Source organism: Cinclus cinclus, chromosome 20, assembly GCF_963662255.1.
Source record: "Cinclus cinclus chromosome 20, bCinCin1.1, whole genome shotgun sequence".
In the NCBI taxonomy this organism is placed as follows: domain Eukaryota; kingdom Metazoa; phylum Chordata; class Aves; order Passeriformes; family Cinclidae; genus Cinclus; species Cinclus cinclus.
The window spans coordinates 9,612,948-9,635,423 of NC_085065.1; the positions used below are offsets into that span (position 1 = coordinate 9,612,948).

General features: G+C 41.2%; 1 protein-coding gene across 2 annotated transcripts in view; it reads right to left on the reverse strand.

The window, feature by feature from the left end:
• Positions 1-1,255: 1,255 nt before the first annotated feature.
• The window catches only part of PRKCA (protein kinase C alpha), a 139,295-nt gene continuing 118,074 nt past the window's right edge, over positions 1,256-22,476 (reverse strand). For both annotated transcript variants that reach the window (XM_062506124.1, XM_062506123.1), the window contains 9 exons: positions 19,867-20,010; positions 18,966-19,139; positions 17,822-17,913; positions 16,179-16,241; positions 15,405-15,543; positions 9,427-9,507; positions 7,958-8,065; positions 5,477-5,617; positions 1,256-1,420 (listed from right to left, as the gene is read on the reverse strand). In XM_062506124.1, the coding sequence (XP_062362108.1) occupies positions 1,256-1,420; positions 5,477-5,617; positions 7,958-8,065; positions 9,427-9,507; positions 15,405-15,543; positions 16,179-16,241; positions 17,822-17,913; positions 18,966-19,139; positions 19,867-20,010 (1,107 nt within the window). The remainder of the gene's footprint in view (positions 1,421-5,476; positions 5,618-7,957; positions 8,066-9,426; positions 9,508-15,404; positions 15,544-16,178; positions 16,242-17,821; positions 17,914-18,965; positions 19,140-19,866; positions 20,011-22,476) is intronic.

Genomic DNA, 22,476 nt, shown 5'->3' on the forward strand with positions numbered 1-22,476 from the left:
ATACGATTATGTCAATAATATAGATCTGCTAATTATTAACCCTTATTATTAAGAGTTATTACTAAACATGCAAAATTCATTGCATGAAGCATATGTAAAATGTATTAAATTCCATTCTATCAATAAAACGAGTTTTAGGTGCTGCTTCTTTCAGGCTTGATTATTCTACAGCCCAAAGTTTTCTGAATTAAAACTGATTACTTAAGACTAAATCTCACTTGATTTTCATGAGTTATTCTGGAGAAATCAGGAAATCACTTGGGGCTGCATTTTTTGTTAATTTAGTATACATAATGCTTTCTTCAATTTACTGCCCTATACTGCAAACTATAAATAAACACATGTAAATAAGACTTAAGGAATTACAGTTTTGTTTTACATTCCAGGTTACTAAATTTCATAGTAAAATATTGGTATTAGAACCAGTTAACAGTAAACTTGAGGAGTGGTGTAAATTAAACCAACTGAACAGACAATGGCACCCTGGATCACAGAATAATCTCATGGAGATTAAAAATTCACAAAAGCATTATTAAAATTATTATTACTATTATTATTATTATTATTATTGAAGACAAAATTTCACCCTTGAGTTTATCACATGCTACTCTTAGCACAAATCCTAGAGATGTGGCCACCACCCGAGTGCTTTTATTTGGGATCTTACAGGATCGGTTCTCCAAACCTCAGGGTCTAATTTGATTTCACCCCCACTCCCACCCATTCCCAGCTATTTTTTTTTTTTTTTCCTGCCATACTTTGCAAACACTTTCAGCAATGTTTCTTCACTGCCTCTCCCCCATGGAGCTGACCCCACTCAGTCTCTGGTGCTGCCCCTGAAGTCTCCGGGGAGCGCGGGGAGGATGCTCCCAGCTCTCAGCATCTGCCCCCAAGGAATAAATACTCAGGTGGCTTCTCGTTCAGACCACGTGCCAGATGTTTTTCCAACACAACAGAGTGGAAAAGGGAGCAAAAGGACAGTGGGAAGTTACAAAATATAGAACGTACCAAAACATGGGTAAGTTTTGACAAGTCAGTGGCGACTTCTAGAAGAAAAAGTGGGCACCGTACACTAATTTATCTCCTGTTAAGACAACATCACTGCTGCAAAGCTCAGATCCTGACTAGAGTGGCCCTTCCCTCACCTTACATCCTCTAACCCTACAATTTCCAGGCCCAAGTGGAATCAACAAGGCGAAAGCCTAAAAATTGTAGGGTTACAACTGTTCCCCGTGGCGGGATTTGTCCTGCTGTTTCATGCTACATTTTCTAAAAGGGGGTGCACGAACTGGGGGTTGACATAAGAAAACCCTTCAAAATCTGTTTGGTCTATGTTGGCAATGACCAGCTGATCTGGAGGCGTCAACACTGGCTGTCCTCGTGTGAAGAACTTATCGAAGTTTTCAGCCCCTTTGCCACACTGCAAGGAAAGAGAAAAGCAGAAAAAAAGGCTGAAAAAAGTCAGCAACACAACAGCAGAATTGCCAGGACACATGCAAGGCTTTCCCTCTTTCTTATGAGTAGTTGAAGGGAAATTTTCTTTCCAGATATTTCAACAAAAAAATCCCAAACAGTGAAGTTTTAATAGCTGAATTCTGATAAAAAGAAGTCAGAAAGGTTTCCATCCATCAGCATGAGGTGACGAGATAAAGAAGCTTAAATATTCAGCATTACTGGGATACGAAATGAAAAAGGAAATATTTTTATAAGCATACGTTGGCAAGAGATACTTTCTTTGTCAAGTTGTTCTATTCTTTTCAAAAGCCTTACAATACAAAATTAATTTTTTTGTGTTAGTCTCTGTTTCCTTTATAATCTGCAAAAAACCTTAATGCAACTCATTTATGTGCTGTGAGTCTTCACTGAACAGGCTATAAACTCCTACATATTCATAAATGATGGCAGGGTCTCAGTCCTTGGGATGACAGGAGGGCTGGGCAGGGAGCACATCCCAGGACAGGCCCCTGTTCCAAAACTTGCTGTGACAGGTTTCCTCCTTTGTTTTCTTAAGAGACTCATTTCTGGGTAAAGTGTGACCAAGAAGTGGATTAAATATAGCTACAGCTTGAGCACAACTCCATCAGAACAGAAAATAAAAACCAAAACAGAACAGAAAACAAAAGGAACCAGGTTTGTAGAAAGAAGAGTTTTGAGGAATGCAGAAAAGACTTGATAAGCAGGCAAGTATGATCAGAAGCATCCTAAAAAATAGGAAGGTGGTACCAGAATGAAATTAGCTTGTGCAAGGAAAAAAATAAAAGAATATTTGAGGAAAATTAGGCATTAAATATTGTGGAGAGGTGAGGAGGAAACTGGTAAATGTGCTCATCTCAAAACTACTGTAACGGATCTTTGGACAAAGCAGGTGTGGGATCAAGGCAGTGAATGTTTCTTCCTGTTGTTCCTGACCCTTTCCTCTCTATCCATCCCTTCAACATCCCTGCATGTGGATATAAAGGGTAAAATTCCATTATTATCTTCAGACTCAGAGGATAATTCAGAAAGGGGAGAATATGGCTCGTACAATAAACCAATATTAAATATTGATTTTTTTTTTCTGAATTCATGCAACACGAGTAAATCTGTGCATCTGTAGAAGGATGCACTGGAGAGGGGCCCTCTGAGAGGATTCAGAGTGAGAGGTTTGGAAACAGCCCAGTCAGAGTTTCCAGCCTTCTGCCAGAGCACCTGGCAGGTGCTGGGCTGGCCCTGCCATCTGAGCTGAGCTGCAGAGAACTTCTGCTGCCTCGGGCACACGGTGGTGCCTATTTCACACAAGGAGCACGTGCTCAGCTCCTGGAGCCCAGTGCTCACAGAGGACACTTGTCCAGCCTTGGAAGAACACCAGCACAGGGACACTGCACCGTGATCAGCTAACAGGGCTCTGCTTTCTCCACCCAGGGCTCTGCACCACTCATCGAATGCCCCAGTGCCCACTGAGCCTCTGCATTTTGGGACACAATTTCTGGAAAACAAGACTGGAAAGAGCTGAACTTTGACAAGGAAAAACAGCCCTGAATTATTTGCATGATAGTCGCTGTACCCCCAAATTAAGACAAATTAATCTAGAGGCACAACAGCCAGTTCAGAGCAGCCACAAAAGGGTTATTGCTAAAAAAGGAAAGTTTTTGCTAAAAAGATGTTCTACAGATAAGCATCATCCGGCAACAAAATTATGCTATTTTCTTTATTTTTAATTTTTTTTTCCTTCTTCTTTTTTTCAGCAAGTGGAAAGTGTTCAAACAAGCTGGACATTGAGACCAAAGCTCCTGTGACCATTAGGTCTCTCACTATTGCTTATGCCAGTTGAGGCTAAGAAATAAATCACATGAAATATGGGTATACTTTGGGTGCAAATAGAGTAACTTGTAAATAAATTTGTATCTTCAGTGATTTATTTGTCTTCACATTAAAGAGTAGCATTGTTATTGTGAACCTTAATGCAGTATTAGAGTACAACTGAAATTACAGGACTCCTCAAACCCCTAAACTTGGAAATACGAGTAAAATGTCCTTCTGGCCAAATAATCAGTCTATGCCTATAACCTGTGAAATGTCAGTCTGGAAGGAAACATGTTATTTACATCACCCAACTGCTGACCCAGAATCTGCAGCTTTGTGTTTGAGTAAGGACTGTGGAAGCAGCAGGATTATTCCTGCAGGAAAGCACTTCCTAGAAAAGATGCACCTACAAAGGTTTTCTAAAAAAAACCAAAAATCACCCCAAACAAACCCTATAAATACATTCATATCTTCAAACACATTAAGGTTTGTGTGTTTTTTGCTTTCTAAAATCAATATCCATCCGTGGAGGGATTTAAAACTTGTGTAGATGAGGTGTTTTGGGACATGGGTTAGTGGTGGGCTTGGCAGTTCTGGGATAATGGTTGGAAGTCAATGATTTTAAAGGTCTTTTCCAACTTAAACGATTCTATAATGGTATGATACTGATACAAATAGAATCAGCAATCACCATAAATGAGTTGTGCACAGGGTATGTAAATACTAGACTTGAATTTTAAGTTATTTTTGTCTAGGACAGTCAGGCTCAGTGTGAATCCGCCTCGGTGTGTTTTAATAGCAGCCTGTGCAAACAAACCAGGTCATGATAACCAGGGAGACAGAGCACAGCTGCTCTGAGGAGGAGCCAGGATCTGCCAGGAAGCTCTGATGGAACCAGACCACACTTCAAGCTTCTAGCACCTTCATGTTGGTGTTACTTTCAACTTCAAGGAGAGTCTAAGCACTCAACTCCTGAGCTAATAAAACTTACAGATGTGAAGGTAGATCTGCTTTATGATCAGCTTTAAATTTGACTTGAGAAGCATGTAATAAAAATCTTCCATAAAATATGCTCTAAGAGCTCCCCTTTGCACAGCCAGCTCTGGGGATGGGCTGGGCAGGGCTGGCAGCAACACCACAAGTTCTTCACTTATTTACACCCTTCCCTGCAGGCAAAATCCACACCATAGCAAAAAGGTATTTCCTTTAGCAATAAACACCCTTCTCAGCTGCAACTTTTCTCCTGTTGATGCAAAAAAGTCATTTGTATGAAAAAAGTGAAGAATAATTCATGTGTTGACATCCCTCTGTTCAATAGTTTGTGATACTTCACTGGTGTGTCTGTATTGGCAAATAAAACTGCGTGAAGAGCAGTCACCCTACACCTGAAGTGCTAAAGCCAGCCAGGATTCTCAGCTGAAAAATAAAAGGATTAGAGAAGAAAGGTTCCATGTTAGGACATAACAATTTACAGCTATTCCTTAAAGCTTGTGTTCTTGTGTGCAAACTCTTCTCTTTGCCTGTCAATAAAGCACAGTGCATGCTGAAAGGAATTCTGGCTCAATAAGCAAAGCTCTTCCAATTCTATTATGCAAACAGCTCTCTGGGTAAGGACATCTTTCCACTTGCTTGGATTTCTAAAATGTTCCTGTAGATACATGTGTGCAAACCAGTAGTAAACATGGAAAATAAACCAGGGATTAATCCTGCAAACCGAGCAGACATTGCTGTAGGATGGGGAATAAAACCCCCTGTGCTGGGCAGCCAGCCATGGAGGAAATTCACCCCTCTAATCCAAATCCCTCAGTCAGATCCTGACTTTAGATGTTGCTCAGAGGAGACAGTTGTTAACCACATTTATTGCCAGTCTCAAGTGGCTGATGTGGATGTGCCAGTTTTCCCTGTTTTCAGCTCCTCACGCCCTGTGTGACCATCCAGGCAGGGCTCAAACCACTGCCAGGCTTTTTTCAAAGGCACAAAGTTCCCTGGGTTACAGCACACGGTGCCAAAACATGAGCAGGCTCCCAGACATCTCTGCCCTTATCAAATTGCCTCGCTCTAGCCCCAGATCTGCAGCAGCAATCCCACCCACGGGGAGCAGGGCTGCAGTCATGGTCAGGGAGGGAGGGAGGGAGGGAGGGAGGAAGGAAGGAAGGAAGGAAGGAAGGAAGGAAGGACCTGGCATCTCACTCACCACTTTAGGTTTGAAAGGTGGCTGAATCTCTCTGTTCTCCAATTTTTCCCAGTCAATTCTCCTGAAGAAAGCATGCTCCCTGATGTCTCTTTCACCTTCCAGGCCACAGCCAAGGCGTTTTGCTGGATGTTTAGTCATTAGCTGTTGGGAAGAAAACACCAAACGATTCAGTTTAATGCTGGAAGAAAAGTGAGAAGGGCTTTCCCCTGCTTTAGTGCTCTTGGTCATCCCCTGGAGATAAACACTGCTAATAAAATTGGAAAAGCTTAAATGAATTTTTGGAAGAATTTTCTTGTTTGATCACTGGAGACAGCAAATCATCAGCAAAATTAGGGGCTGCACTGGGGAAAACTGCTGGAGGTGCAGGTGGTGCCCAGGACATGCTGCCATCCCTGCTGGCTCACATCTCACTCCTGAATTTCACCTCCAATCTCTCAGCTGAGTCTTACAGATATGTAGAACAGCTCCTGCCCTATCTCAACAATCAATTAAACACCATAAATTCCAATGCACTAAAGCTCCATAAAGTACAACCCCCCCACACTCCCATTTCATTTTTCTGGGGCTTGTTCAAGACATCTCATTACAGAGCCTCCAATTCTTTGGCACCCAGCTGACAACATCTAATCTGTGTTTCCTGCCTTGCATTCCTAATGACATCCTGGTCAATACTATACCCAGTTACAGAGATTAAATAGACTTGTGGAAAAAAAAAATTAAAAAACCAGCCCCAAATCCACCAGCCTGGCGTGCTTAGAAACTGGAATGTGGGCCCTAATTAACAAGTTCCTCAGAATTTTCCAATTGGTGTGTGCATTGGGAATTGTGCAATGTAGCCTTAAACTCTCAGTTCCAGTTTTGTGGGGACTTTTAAAAACTCTTTTACGAATTATATATGATTAATGTACTGCTGGGAGTGATACCTCAACAGATCTTCTTAAAACCTCAGTACCACTTTAGTCTCCTTCCAAATGCTGAGTTGATCTGATTCCAATTTTGAACCTAAAATAAAAATGACTCTAAGCAGGTTTGGGAAGTGGCTGTGCACTGGGCAGGAATCACAGCCTTCTTCAAGATTAACAGCAACGTTCCCATTTTTGTTACCTTTTCCAAACCCTTTGCTTTAACAATAGGCAATAAAAGAAAATGGGAGTATTGATTCCAGTGGAATGGAAGTCAAGCAGACAAATCAATTCCAAGATCAGAGTGGGCACGTTTGTCTTGCCCAATGGTGCCCAGTCCTGGGATTGCTGAGCTACCACTGACTGCAAGAGTCAGAAACTTTCTCATATTCTTAGCTCAGGAAAAATTCCCACCGAAACCTGAACATTATTTGTCAGTTTAATGCAGATGAAGAACATGCCAGCATCACAGAGACTCGCCCAAAATCTCAAAGTGCAGGGTAATTTCAGCTTTCTGCCCTCCCTTGCCATGAACACCCAGAGAGCAGCAACAGAGGAGCTGAAAACAAGGCCATGACATCAGGTTCAGACTGTGCTGTTTGAATATGTGATTGTCATGACAAGGCAACAATCTGAATGTACATTACAAAAATACATCATGTTCATTTTTTGTTGGCAAGCACTTCTACACTGGGATAATCTCCAAAATTAGCATGGTGTTTCTTTCATTTTACCTTCTTGCTCCAAACACCTTTTCTTTTCCTTGATGATTTTCTTTAATGGAGTAATATCCAACTAATGTATAATACTTCATAAACGGTTGAAAAGGAGAGGAAGAATGTAAAAACAAATTAAGTAAGTGCAGTGGTGTTTTATCAGTGTAAGTCAGACATCAAATAACCCATTACAGGCGGTGGATTGGAAAAGCTGCAGACTCATGGTGCTCTGGAGAATCACACAGAATCAAAGGGAAGTCAAATGAATTCTTTCTTCCTAAGTTAATCCCCTGAAGCAAAATATATTATTTTGCTCAAAAGTTTAAAAAAAAATTAATTTAGTATCTAAGACCAATTTCAGGCCACACAGGCACCACTGGGTCAGAATTTCCCCACAGTTTCCTTGCATTTATGCTAACTTCACATAAGCTCATCTTCATCTCCATTTAAAAATGATTCTCCTGAACTCCTGTGCTCTGATCCTGTCATTAGGCATTCTGGGCTGAGGACTTGCTGGAGTATCTGCAGCCAAGCTGAGAAATCTCAACCTGCAAAATTGGGGCTGTGCTGCTGTGGGTTGAGAGGCAAAGGAGGGGGAGACTCTTCAAACCATGGTCCCGTTTCTAAATTCTACTCTGGATTTGGCAGGTACTGATTCTGACATTTGTTCTTTCCACAAAACAAGCAGGCACAGCAGGAAGAGCCCAGCACTTACCAGTGACACCAAGTGACAACACAGCTCAGCAATGCCTGACAGAAGTTGCACTTTGAAATACTACAGTGCTGTGACAGAGCCAGGCAAACCCAGCTACTCACAAGGATTGCCAAAAAGGAACTTAATGATAAATAACATTTTATCTCACCCCCTTGCAGATGGAGACAGCTTCTTTGGACAGTGATTTTGGGTAGGAAACATTATGCTCCATTATGGATTGGAATAGTTCGTCTTCGTCTTCCCCATCAAAAGGAGGCTGTTGAAAATAAATCACAAGGGAGTAACTTACTGAGTTTTCCTTTTTATGTTTTTAAATTCTTCACTTTTTCTGAAATGGCATGACAACACCATGCCCAAGAGATCCATATACAGGATCACCCCCCAAACACTCAGCAATCTGCAGCCTGGATATCTGCTGACCCAGAAGCTTAGTGCTTGACAGTCTCAGATTAAAATCAAGGAGAAATGTTCATTTCTGTCCCCAGAATGGCAGCCAGGTTAATGAAATGTGTGCAGGATTATCTTTGTGATCAGCTTTAATCAGTTTTTAAAGCTACTGTGCACCAAACAGGCAAAATACTTCAAAATTGGAAGTTGGTGAAGTTTGGAGAATAACTTTCAATTACCTTGTGCTAAGGTATATCCATTCCTCACTTAATTCCAGTTAAAGCCCAGTTTGTTTTATGTCATGGCTGTAGATTCTGCTTCTGAGACTATCACAAGAAAGGGCTGCACTGTATTTTAAAGCACAGGGGTAGGAAAGTGCCCATGGATAAATCCCCAGGATATGGGCCCAGTGCAAGACCCAGCTAATGGTAAATCTCCTTTCCTCCAAATCATTCCGATGGCCAGTATTTGCAATTCAGCCTGCAAATGTTAACAGCTGCAGTTGCTACACACTGCAACTTTTTTAACACCCATTGGAATTTCAGAGAGATACCCTTAAAAGCATTTGTTACAAATGTGTGTTTTAAGCTTGGGAAATGCTTGCCTTAACCTAGCACTCAGGGAAAGCCAACTGCAGGAATCTTTTTTCAACTCAAGACTAAGGGAATCCCTTAAAGTTGGTGCTTATCTGCCATTTATTGCAGCACAGTGTTGCCTCCCCACCCGAGTGACTCAGAGAGCAGCCCCTCATTAACTGTGCACAATGAGGGGTCTGTAACTGAGCACATTTCCAAGTGCTGAGACCCATATTTTACCCCCAGGACATACAGTACAAAAACTATATTCTTGGGACTTAACTGCAATGCAGAGCTTATACACACGCTTATTATGCTTCCCTGTGGTTTCAAACTCCTAAATGGTATTTCTTCCACTTGACATGCATTTTCCTGCTCAAGTGTCTCCCTTTCAATTCTGAAGATGGCTATTTATAACATTATTGCAGTACAAAGGAGACGTATTCAAAGGCAGAGCTTGATTATGTGGGTGCAACATAAAGAGCTTAGAGCCTAAATACATTCTCAGTTGAGTCAGTCAAGAGTACAAGGAGATAACAGCAGAATGAAAGGCTTCAATCTTATCCTGTAATGGTCTAAACCTCTAGGGAGCCTTGAAACAGAGCAGCCTTGGAGGGCAGGAGGAGGTCACAGTGAACATGGGAGGGGATCTTACCTGGCCAGCCAACATCTCATAGAGCAGCACACCATATGCCCACCAATCCACAGACTTCCCATAGGGCTGGTAAGCAATAATCTGCATAATTACAAAAAAAAGAAAGAAAAAAGAGAAAGGAAAAAGGAAAAAACTCAGTCTTAACTAACCCCCAATCTTAACTAACCACCAGCCTTGTGGTGTACTAGGTATATGTGTGACATGCAGAGAAGGACAGATTTCCTTGAAAAAGGCCAGAAACCCTGTAATCCTCACTCCAGCTAATCATGGGTTTCAGCGGGAGTTGGATTGTTTTGCAAGTGTGAGTCTAAACCCACCCACGCCCTTGGTACCCTGATATTGTGGAAAATGCAGCTCCAGGAGTCCTTGGGATGCTCACTTGAGGGCAAAGGAGGAAGTACAGAAGCACAATGTAGGAGACAAGGCAAAACCATTACCCAAACGTTGTGTCAAAGTTTAAAACCATGAGGCTCACTTAACTTACAGGCTATCAATAATTAAACCTTTCTTTTCAATATTTATATTTTTGTTCTGCTGTAAAAGGGATCAAAATGTAGGAAAAGAGAAAAACTCCAAACATCTCAGTCAAGTTTTCCCAAGCTGCATGATTGTGATACTCAGGATCAAATAAAAAACAGTTGGACCAAAAAGAAAGGTGGTTCTGCTGTTCAGGCTAATGGAAATGTCAAGTATTTTCCATGCTCTGGGTTCACACCTGACTCACAGAGCAGTACAAATTGAGTTCTGATACAAGGGAAGGCTGCAAGTGCCAGCAGCACCCAGGTCCCCTCCAGAGTCATCCTCTTTAACCAAGGCCTCCTCAGAGATCAGTGTTCATTTATTTAAGAGCTGCATTAGGTGATGGTGTGGAGGAGTTTGGAGGTGCAGGTGCTCCTCAGATCCTTCTCAACAGCTGTGAAGGGATGCAGTGAACTGTGAAGGGATGCAGGAGATCCCAGTCCCTGCCCGTCCCCACTGGAGGCAGCATCAGAGCCTTTGACTCCACTGGAATGAGCAGGGAACTGAGGCAGTCAGAACTCCAGAGGGTCTTACAGTCCATTTTCCTGTTTGCTCATGTTTTCATTCTTTGTGAAATAAATTCAAGAATACATCACACATCCTAAATTTTTTAGTTGTCTGAAAGACAAGTTGAACTGCCAAGTTCTGTAGTTGCTCAGGAAAATAGTGAGTCACCAGTGCAGTAAAGCAGGACTGCCTGGCTACTAAATAAAATTATGGTCTCTGTGTGGATATATGTCCTTGCCTGAGACACAGCAGCACACAACTTAAAAATTACTGCAATGTTTCTAACCAAAGGATTTCAGAATCAATTGTGCTTTGGAATATATTAGACAACCAGAGAGAATAACAAGATTCTCATTTGGAAGGCCCTATACAAAGACAGTCTATATTAGCTGTCTCTTAGCAGTAATATGGGTTTAAAAATATATATTTGGGACATTCATTTCATCTTATAGTAGTTGACATACTCGGTTGCTTTCCCTTCCATTTCCACCACCAGTAAGCTCCTGCTGGAATCAATATTGCCTTTTGAAACACCAAACACTTTCAAACTTTCATCCAGAAAAAATGCTGGCCTTTACACACAGAAAATGACAAAACATTTCACCCTCAGTCCTTCTCTGACAATTTCTCCTTGCCTTACGGAAAAGAATATTTTATATAAAAAAGGGGATATTTTTCAGGTCATTGATTTGTAAGGGCAGAACGTTTTGTACAAGTGCAGCCCAGGTATGTGGTTTTGGGAGGAACAGTTTCTTTCAATTAGCAAATGAGAAAAAGATGGATCCACAGCAGTGAGGAAGAAAATGCTGCCACACTGCCAAGGTTCTGTACCTGGCAGCCAGGTCTGTCCAGGAGCCCACAGTCCACTCCTGTCCCTGCTGTGAAGGAGTTTGATGGGATTACTGACAGGAAGAAATCACTTAAATGCTGCAATGCAATGCCCTGCAGTGAAAGTTGTACCAGAGCATGGACTCAACGATGCTGATTTTTATACAGCAAGGGGTGAGTCAAAGCTGGGTTCTTCTCTAAACAGCATTCCCATCAGGAAATGCAATCTCCCCTATGAAATCTGCTTTTGGGGGACAATATCAAATAGAATCATCAGGAGAGGCAGAACTGACATGGAAAAAGCCCCAGTGGATGGTCAGAATCACTCCCAATTTTTGTGCTGTTTGATGCCACATCTGATAATCAGAGAAGTGCCCCTCTGAGCTGGCACACACCTCCCTCCCCTGAGGCAGTCAGTGCTGGAAGAGGGGGAATTGAGACATAAATACAACCACCAAGGCTGGACAAGTCCCACTGCGAATGCAATGACAGCACCTTTTTCATTGAATTATCTCCGTGTAGGAGAAGTGGTGCTGTCACTGTCTGCTGCTGCACACAGGGAGTTTTTTCCTTTAATCCCATTTAAATACACCCAGTTTGAATCAGCAGCTTGATCCTGGTGGGGCTGTGGCACCAGGGGAACCCAGAACAGCCATTTGCCATGTCCTGAGTGGAACTTGTGCAAAAACTCCTCGTGCTGGGAGCTGCTCACAGCACTAACTGGGAAGTGAAAACCAGAGGGAAAAATGTTCACTTCAAGGGAGGAATTACATGTGGGAGGAAGCAGATGAGCCTTCAATGTACAGTCAAGCATGCATTGGTATGAAGTCAGCAAGTTCTAAACGTTGTATTTTCAGTAGCTCCCTCCTGATCACCCAGAATTCATCATGTGCCACCTCCCAGCTGCTGCACTCAAAGCCATCCCTGCCTGCCTTGCAGCTGCTGCCAGTCATTCTATCTGCAGGTACAAACTTTGGTAGCTTTTAGAGCAAATGGGGGTATGTGAGCATGTCCTCCAGTCTCACCACAGTGTGCAGAGAACACCCAGAGCAGTGGGAGAGTTCCTGTCCCTAGAAATGAAGACCTGTACCCTCCTCTACCTATGATTCCTGATTTTTACTGGCCAGTCAGCAGTGGAAAGCTGATGGGATCCTTCTCTTCCTCTCCTTATCCACCATTAATTTAAATGACTGCCTTTTTCATGTCCTTTTGCATTTCAAATGTCCCATTTTACCCATCTATTGCCAGGCATTAAGAGCTCTGCCTTTCCAGGTTCTGTGCATCAGAGCACTCAGAAAGGGCTCAGGAATTTCTCTCATCAAGCAAAACTGGCAGAAGGAGTTGCTTTTTTTCTTTTTTTCTCTATTTTGCCTCCAAGGAAGGCACAGTTAAGATCAGGACACAGAGATTAATATCAGCAATTTGTAGGAATGTTTAGATCATTGCAGCTAGTAGCCAGTTGGGATGAAAAGATTATATCCCAGAGGCAAGAGGAAATTTTTTGTGAGCATATATGATGTCTGCTGGAAAAGTTAAAACTCAGTTATTAAAAGAAATAAATATTACTTGCACAAGAAACAGTCAAATGCACTTTCCAAACCTTTGTGATACCTATTTGCCTCCCACAATCCTGGCAAATTCAAGGTTGGAACTGAAGGTTTTGAGGCTGTGAGATGGAAGAGAAGGGAAATAGAGTTTCTAATTTAAATTCCTCCAAAATTCAAAATCAGCACTGTGGCTGCTGCAGGGATGCTGATGGTGGGGTTCTGTGCTGGCAGAATCCCTTCCCCCTAATCCTCTCAACATCCATCTCCTCCTGTCTCTCTTGACTGGTCAAGGAAACACAAAGTACTAATTGATTTCACAGCTATTTTACCACTCTGACCATAAATATTTAAGTTCAGCACATCAGGAAATACTCTGTACAAGATAACCACTTTCTGCCTGAGGGAAGCTGTCAGACCTGGGATCCCACCAGTTTAACCTCTGCACACTCCTCAAATTGCACAGCGTTAAGAAAATTAACAATAATTCCAGCCCATTATACACCTAGGTAACAGCAAATGGCAACTTTCCCACTGAGAAAAAAAAGGAAAACATTGTTTTGCAGCCCACCAAACCGGGGGTTTCACTTTGCTGAAGGCAGCACAGCATTCCCCTGCTTTTCCAAGCAGAGTTGTCCCAGGGGACACCAGCAGGGTGGTCCCAGCAGGGTCCTTGCAGCTGTGTGCTCTCTGATCCACCCCTGGGCAGGTCCTGCAGAGGCAGCGTGGGCCCCGTAAGAGCCACCCCATTCTTCCCCAAATGCTGCTGAAAAGAGCTAATTCTCCATGTTTGAGTGCAGCCCACTCACAGGATTCTACTCCAGAAACCTTCAAGAGTTTATTTCGATTTAGGTCCTTTATCTCCACTCAGCAGGGAATGTGACCGTGCAAATGAATTCTCATTAAAATCTATTAGAAATTTATAAATTTTAGCCCATGGGAAAATGGGCTGAAACACTCCTGCAAGCAAAACAGGAACCTTCCTTTGAAGTTTACCACAGAACTAGTTAGCAAACTGTCAGTCACAATAATGTCTTCAGAGACAAAAGAAAATCAGCCAATTAAACAAAATTAAATCAAATCTGTTTGTAAGATAACAGACTAATTTTCTTTCACTTACTGGATGTTTTGGTAAAAGGCTTATTTTTTTATATGAAATTTCCAAATAAAGTAAAATAATTCGCTCCAGCATTGACCCACACTGAGCATTCTGGTATTGACAAAATGTTCTTTGGCATTAACTGGCACAAGACAATTGCCACAGAAAGGACACTTTAATTTGTAATATTGGCTTCATTTATGTTTTGACAGAAGGGAATGAAATACTGCTCTGGTTGTTCTGATATCCTGCTGCAAGTAACAGCAAATGGTGAAAAAACGAGGGTGTATAATACACAATATTTCACTCTGAAAAGCATGAATTAGCAACTGGGAAAAAAAACAAACTATTTTTCATTCCAATTTCACAGAGATGACAAAATTCACCTTAGACACTAATTTACTTGTCTGTGTATAAATCTCCCCTATTCCAACAAACATTCAATTACAGCCAGAAATGCTCCAGCCAGAGCTGCCTCTTGCTCAGTACTCAGTGAACAACTGAGTCTCTTGGATCAGGATCCAGCCTCTTGCATCAAATTTGCTGCCAAACAAATCAAGACTCTTGAAAGCTCTGTATGCACAAAGACCAGATTTTAATATTCATATATTTGAATTATATCCAGATCACCACATGTGCTTGTTTTCAATTCTTTAGACCTCAACTATTGAAATACAAATCATATCCAGACTCAAAGTCTTAACTCTAAGCTCGTATTTATCCCAGTGCCTTAAAGCACAACTGGGCTTCTCACGATCATATTTTCATTTTAGACCCACTGCAGTTGGTTCAGGCTTCAATGTCATTTTCAGTGGCTTGAAAGCTGCACAGGTATGGCCAAGTCACGGAAAACTCAAGGCAAATTATGGATTTATTGCAACAACTCCACTCAAGGCCCATCTCTCAGCTTTTGGAAGAGGCCTCCAATGACAGGAGCTTTCCTGAGATGAAGAGCAGCAGCCTTTGGCACCTGTGCAGCATTTGCAGCACATGGCCTGGAGAAGACCTCAGTGGTTTTACAGAGAGGTCAGCAAAAAGCTTCAAGACCTGATGAGTCCCTTCCCAAAAACTAGTGAGTGGTTTGTGATTTCCTGAAAATGCCAAATAATCCTTTAAATAAATGTGTGCTGGCAGCTGTGTGAACCTATGGAGGAATAGATTAAAGCAGCATTGTTTGCCCCCAGGCTACAAATTCAAGATCAAAAGTTGGTGAGCCTGGCTTTTTAAAGTCTTTTGCTAGAATGAACAAAATCTTATCTCATAAAAAATCATTTTCCAATTAACTAGGTATTTCTTAAAACAGTGAAGATTTATTGACGACATTGCATGAATTCACAAATATATCCAATATACCTGCAGAAGTTAAATGCTGCCATCCATGGAGAATCTGGAGCCAGAGTCATCCAAACCCATTGGTATAAAATGTGGAGGGACAATTTCCTTTAAGAGACTGAAAGGTTCTTGAAAGGGTCAATATTTACCTCTGGTGCAATGTAGTCTGGAGTGCCACAGAAGGTCCTGGTTGTTACTCCATCTAACATGTGCTCCTTGCACATTCCAAAATCAGCAATTTTAATGTGTCCTTCTGAATCCAACATCACATTATCTAATTTCAGATCTCTGAGAAGAACCACAGGAATTTAAGGTTAATGTTTGGGATCAGTTAGGATGAGTTTACTCTGAATAAGGAATATTTGCAGCTCTTTAGGAGTGGAGGTTCAGGGTGCACACATGGGGCTGGCTCAGCCTGGAGGGAGATGGGCAGACATCTAAGAATGATCTTAAAATCCTGGAATGGGTGTCAAGTGACCATAAAGCCCATCCAGTTCCACCCCTTGCCAAGGCAGGGACACCTTCCACTGTGCCAGGGTGCTCCAAGTCCTGTCCAGCCTGGCCTGGGACACTGCCAGGGATCCAGGGGCAGCCACAGCTGCTCTGGGCAATGAATGAGGAGATGGCTGTGTCTGACCCCTCACCTGAGACTTCTGAATGTGTAGTATTATTAAACATCACACAGAAATACAAAACATACAGTTTTCCATTTTCAAGAGGTTTTATTTGAGTGGGGCAGAGCACAGGTGTCAGAAAGCTCAGGTTAAACAGGGCTTGATTTCCACCCCAGCAGCAGCAACACAACAAAAAGAGCTCTACACTGATGGCTTTCTGTTTTAAAAATATGCTGAAATGTTAAAGAAACTGATCATTTTTGGATTTTAAAAATAGTTCAGAAATTACTTATGTCAGATCATACTCACCTATAAATAATCCCTCTGTTATGGAGAAAGAATAACCCAATTGAGATCTCAGCTGCATAGAACCTGTGTGGGGGAAAGAAAAATCAACAGATTTCTCATTACCTCATAACTTTTTTTCTGGCAAAATAAATTGGAATTGAATAATGGTAAGGGATCATATTATAGTAGCATATGAAACACGCTACATATGAAATATGTAATTTACAGTGTATACATACAGATGACATAAAAGACAAATCACTTCAGCAGGATCTTAAAAGATGCATTTGAGTATTTGATGATAAAATAATGCAGAACCTAAAAAAAATTTGGAAAATGGCTCCCTGGACCACAAAAAATGGTGCAGCTGGAGCACAGCTTTTTTTCTTTTGCACTAACTCTGCTGCAAAGGTCCTTATCTCTAATCATAGACTGATGAATTCAGGATGCAGCTCAATGTACATTGCAATTCATATGGCATGAAATAATTTGCAGAAATAGTGTTCCTTTATACAGCCTGTTAATGGATTAATTACACCAAGCTAATTAAAATGATTACCATATAAAATATAATTGCTGCATGCAGTTAAGAGGTATAGAACAGTGTTTGGAGCTGGTTGCTGTGGAACTGTGCAAATTATGTGCGAGAGGATTATTTAAAGATGAGATTCATTTTAAGGCTCAGCACAAGGGAGAGGAAGTAACTGAGCTCTGCACCACTCCACCAGAGGTGTTTGTGAACACGTGTGAAGATGCAGCACAGGCAGAAGCTGTCATGAAGCACCACAGATTTTGTGGCAGAAGTGTTGGCAAGTTGAATTAGCTGGGAGTCAAGGATGATCTGACACCATCTCGGCTTGATTCAGAGTTGTTAAAATGTTTGTCTGCATCTGAAATACCTATATTTAGAAGGCCTCTCGTTTAAACAAGTCCTGATTGCTTAAATCAAAATGTGAAATTATTTTAACTGAATGCTTAAAGCAGTTGGTCACCCTCGATTTTAAAGTTTCGTTAGTAAATGATTTATGAAATACTAAGAAGTGGTGATGGGTATTATAAGGATGGCTAAAATGGTACTGATGGATCTATTCACTCTTAAATATGCTACAGATCATTTTCAGTTGCTCACTGATCTGCCAGATGTACAATTACCTGAAAAGAATCATGTAGATAAACAACTCTAAACAACTCCTATTTCCTTAACTCCTCACAAATGTGTCACAGAAATTCTTACAAACTATACATTGAATTTATCTTGTATAAACTGTAATTTGTATTACAGTGCTGAGTCAATTTGTATTGCCTTTCTCAATATCACTAATTCAGACTGAAATGTTCTGCTCGCTATTTTTTTTTAATATTTGCTTTTAAAAACAACATCAGTATATGAAGTAACATCTTTAATTTCCTGCTGCCCTGCTTAAATTCTGGTCACTTTTCAAGTAAGCTTCTCCTGCCTTTGTTTGTGCTGTATTTTCTAATAAAGGCAACTTCGGTCTATGTGTTCAAACAACATTTTTAACACAAAGTTCAGATTTTGGGCCTTAAAAACAAAAGCCAGCCTGGACTTCATCCTGAGCCTGGGAAGAAGAAGAAGAAGAAACCAAATCCTCCTAGTATGTAAAATCAAGAAGATGGAATGATTCAAACACATGAACACTCACACTGCTTGTGGCTCCTTAAATTTTCCTACTTGCTGGATGTGATACATGAGATCCCCACCATTCACATATTCCATCACAAAATACAGTCGGTCCTAGGACAAAGTATTAAAGAGGCACAAAAATACATTAGAGACAATATTAGATACTCATTGATCAGCCAAAAAGAGAAAAAGCCACTAGCACATTATTAAAAAGCTTTTAGGATTATTAGGACTGGGAAAAAAATTATAGATCGGGAAATGGAAATTGAATGTTTTGTACAACCTTCAAGAGTAAATGATTGATGAGATCTGTCTAGTTTTGCCAAATTTAGTGACATGCTTTTACAGATTATTTGTCTCCAATGATTTCAAGAATTATACAAATATAGCTCAGTCTCAAAAATCTGTCTCTAAAAATACATTTAAAAAAAAAAGAAATCATAGATGGTCAAAAATTCCAAGTTGCTTTGTGGCCATTTCTAATTGTTCCTAGTAAGTTTTCCTTTGGAAGATGGTGTGGATGTGGCACTTGAGGACATGGTTTCATGGGGGATGTGGGCTGATGGTTGGACTTGGTGATCTTAGAGGACTTTCCCAGCCTCAGTAATTCTATAATTCCACGTCATCCAAGAGGCTGGCACAGTGACACTGGGCCATCAGATCCATTCTCAAATTTGTCACTGTGAGATGTTTTGCAACGCGATAGACAAATATCCACTTCACATATTTATAAGGAAATAAGAAAAAAAAAAAAAAGCCTCTCAGTGTCAAGAAGTGTCAGAAAACTAAATTAAATCCACCAACACTGATTCATGACTAATAACCCCACGATATAATAACAGCCAGTAAGACTTTTCATGTACTATCCTCAGAGCTTTAAAAGAATTTGGGAACCTTTGGGAATCTGGGCTTGAGGCTCTGACTTAGCAAAGCACATATAATTACATCTAGGAATTGCCATGCTGGCCTGCTCGAATGACTGTATGAAGGAAAATCTTTAAAATTATTTTTTATATTTAGGATACAAGCGGTAATTACATGTGGGATTTCTTCACCATTTTCTACCATACATGGGTTGGATGATAATAAATGTTACTGGAGTGATAAAATCCATGAGCAAACAGCCTGGGGAACATCGGGGTGGCAAGAAAGAGCTCACGTACAACTGTCTGGAAACAAGAGTGCAGCTGTGTCAGGAATGGGGGCTTGTCTTGCAGTGCCAGGACTCGTTTCTCAACCATAGTGCACTCCACATCATCATCCTGGATCACCACGTCTTTTTTCAGGATTTTGATTGCATAGAGCTCCTCTGTGCCCTTCCTGTCCGCCAGCATCACCTGCAGGGAAGAGAAACAGCAGTGTGAAAATCCCCCAGGCCAGGGAGGGAAAGTCACTTAGATGCCTGAAGATTTGGAGAGATGGCAAACCAGCTTTTCCTTTAATTTGTATAGACAAATTTGATCAAAACTCCAAAATCATGATCACTGTACAGTTCAGACAGCCTGTGCCCAAACCTGCTGGTTGATCGCGGGCTCGTTCCTGAAGGGCTGATAAAATGTTAAGTCCCAGGAGACTTCTTCAGTAAAGGGCACTTTATCACCTGAGTTTTGTTCAAACAGGCAGAAAAACAGCAGTCTGTTCTCTCAACTATTGGATTTCTAATACATATACACACCATTCCTGTTTTTCCCCAGTATTCACCCCAGATGGTGATCTCCAGAACTGGCAGAGTGACCTAGGCATTAAAGCCAGAAAAGTAGACTTAATTTCCTTGAAACTGCCCAGAAGTGAGGATCTGAAAGTCAGAAATGAGTTTACATCTTTCCCCATTGTCTGAATTTTTAAATTTATTTTTATTTTTTTAAGAAAATTACCAATCAGAACTTAAGTCTGCTAGGCCTTAGGGGGAATGACCCTACTCCCTGTTAAGAAATCCTTCCTCAAAAATGCACATCCTTTTGACTCTAGATTTTTCTTTTTGCCTCTTAGAGAGCTGTTTGTTCATTCTTCCTCAAGGAAAAGGAAAAAAGGAATGTGAGTGGATTAATTTTGAAGAATTCCTACCTTCCCAAAGCTCCCCTTTCCAAGAACCATGAGAAAGTTGAAATCTGTCAGCTTCACCCTGTCCAGATTGTTGGATGGCACACTTGAGTTCTTGTCTTCTGTTGAAGTAATGACTTTGTTACCAGCTGGCCCAAGTTTGGCTTTCTGAAGAACATACATACACATACACACACAGAAACAGCAAAGTGAGAACTGCCCATTTTCCTGGCAGAAGGGTTCTCTGGGTGGAAGTTAGAACTGGAAATGGCCAGGTCTGAGGTGGCATTCCCAGCTGAAAGGCTGCATAACAAAATATGCAGAGACATACCTTCAAAGACTCATTCCAGCAATGCTTTTGACATTATTGAGGGAATTAAAGTGGAAATCTGTGTTCATGTATAACCAGATAAAGCAGATACACTTATCTGGTTAAAGGAACAAAGCCAAAGCAAAGCCCAGAAACAAAATAAAAAATGATCCTTTACTTTCATGCCAAAAGCAGCTTAAATGGTGCTTTTGTTCTGAAATACCAAAAAGAAAAGAGGCTATCCTGAAATACCATGCTGTAATGTACATTAGGTATTTTAGGATATAAACAACCTCCTCAAAACATTCTCTTTTAAAATGGAATTCTTCAAGTCATTTCATAGCAAGAGTTAAGATAATTTTGACATGCACTAAAAAAAAGACCCTGCATTAAAAAATCCCACAACACATGAGAATTAATGCAGATGAACATGGCCACTTTCAAACGAGCAGTACAGTCAACTTTGATTGTCAATCAAGGGTTGATCTGGAAAAGGGAGGAAGGGGAATATTACAGACAAGGGCTCTAGCAGACACTCTGGCTTACAGGAGGCTGCAAGTCTCAGTATTTCACATGAGACACCATGGCATGACTCAAGTAAGCTGCATTTCAAATCTCAGAGTTAATAGAAGAGAAGAAAGTAAGACTCACCCAAAGATAATGCAGGCTAAAAGATCTTTTTTTTTTTTTTCTCAGAATAATCCCATATACCAGCAGAAGCAAAGCTAATAAGGTTTAATAATTCTTTGGGATGTAAGTGCTTTCCCCATCTGTCTGGTGTGTTGCTCTGGTTAATAATCTCTAATATGGTGAATTTATTTTTTGCCAGTGATGTGTGTTTGACAAGTCAGGATAACTACTCTTCTCTCTGTTTCACAAAAGGACAATATTTGTATATTTATCCCCCTTTAACAGATTAAGAAAATTATAGAAATGGAGGTTTATCCAAAGTCACACAATACATCCCTTTAAAAGCCATGCCTGGAATACACCTTTGGCACTGGAAACTGGGAGCTATAAACTTTTCCTTTCCCAGAGGAGCTGGTTTTAAAACCATAAAACTGAGAGGCACTCAATTCACAGACTCCATCTACTCTTGCAGTAATGTCAGATATCATCTGACAAAATAACCTCCTGTTACCTGAAAACCATATTCAGCTTGGATGATTCTTCCTGCAACTTTATAAGTGCAGAAAATCTTATGCTCTGCCACAGGGATATGAATTTTGCAAGTTTAGATCCCTTAAAAAACTTGTAACACATCTTAGAATGGGGAATTTCCTCCACAGCAATGTTATTACTTGTTTGCATGAAAGCAGCACTTGGAGATGCTGATCAAGATCAGGTGCTGTGCAAACATTTAGGGAGAGCAAGTCCTGGGTGTCAGCTTAAAACCCTGAGCCTACAAGGGATGTTCCTAGGGCAGATCTGGCTGCTGGGACAAATCTGTGCTGGAGCTCCTTGGCAGCACAAAGCTCCTTTTGAGGCCACACAAGATTGAGCCATGAGCAAAACAAGGGAAAAAAAAACCCAAATCCCAATATCCGTTATTTGTACGAGATAAAGATGTGGCTCAAGGGAGCAGCTTTGCTGGCCATGCCTTTGTGATGTTCCACAAATGGGATCTCAGATAAAAATCTTACTTTTCTGATGCACAAAGCAATTTCAATATCCTCCTTTTCACTGAGTAATGGAAATCCAAATCAGGCCCTGAATCCTGAATGGAAAGCACCAGCTTTATTTCTTACACTTTAAACCCACCTGGCAGGTTGTTGTCAGCTTGTTCAAGAAATGTGTAAAACTTGAACCAAAAACTCAAATTTTGTTCCAAGGCCGTTTGTTTTTCAGGTACAAACCTACCAGCTAGGTGGGGAGTGCACTCTACAGCATTGCAATCCCAGTCTCTGGGGTTTCCAGCACTTTTCCCATAAAAAGCATGGCAGGTTCCCCAGCACACTCCTGTGCCTGCTGCTGGCTCCAGAGCTGGAGGCACTGCACTCACTCAGAGTCAACATGGGCCGGAATTGTCAGGATCTGAAGGCAGGATCTTAAAATAGTATTTGAGAACCCAGCCAAGGCCTCTCTGCATCCTCTGAGCACTTAGATTCAATGAGCAGCAGACAGCAGCTCCTCTCACTCCCATTTTTCAGCTTTTTTATAAATTCGACGTCACTCTCAGTTTGAGAACCTCTTTTTGCAGATGGCAGATTTTTGAGGAGAACACAGGGTTCCTCCTGTGTGCTCAGATGGGCTCTGAGCTGCCTGACCCAGGCAAGAGGTGAACAGGGCAGGAGTTTTTTGATGTGCTGAGCTGGGAGTGACCT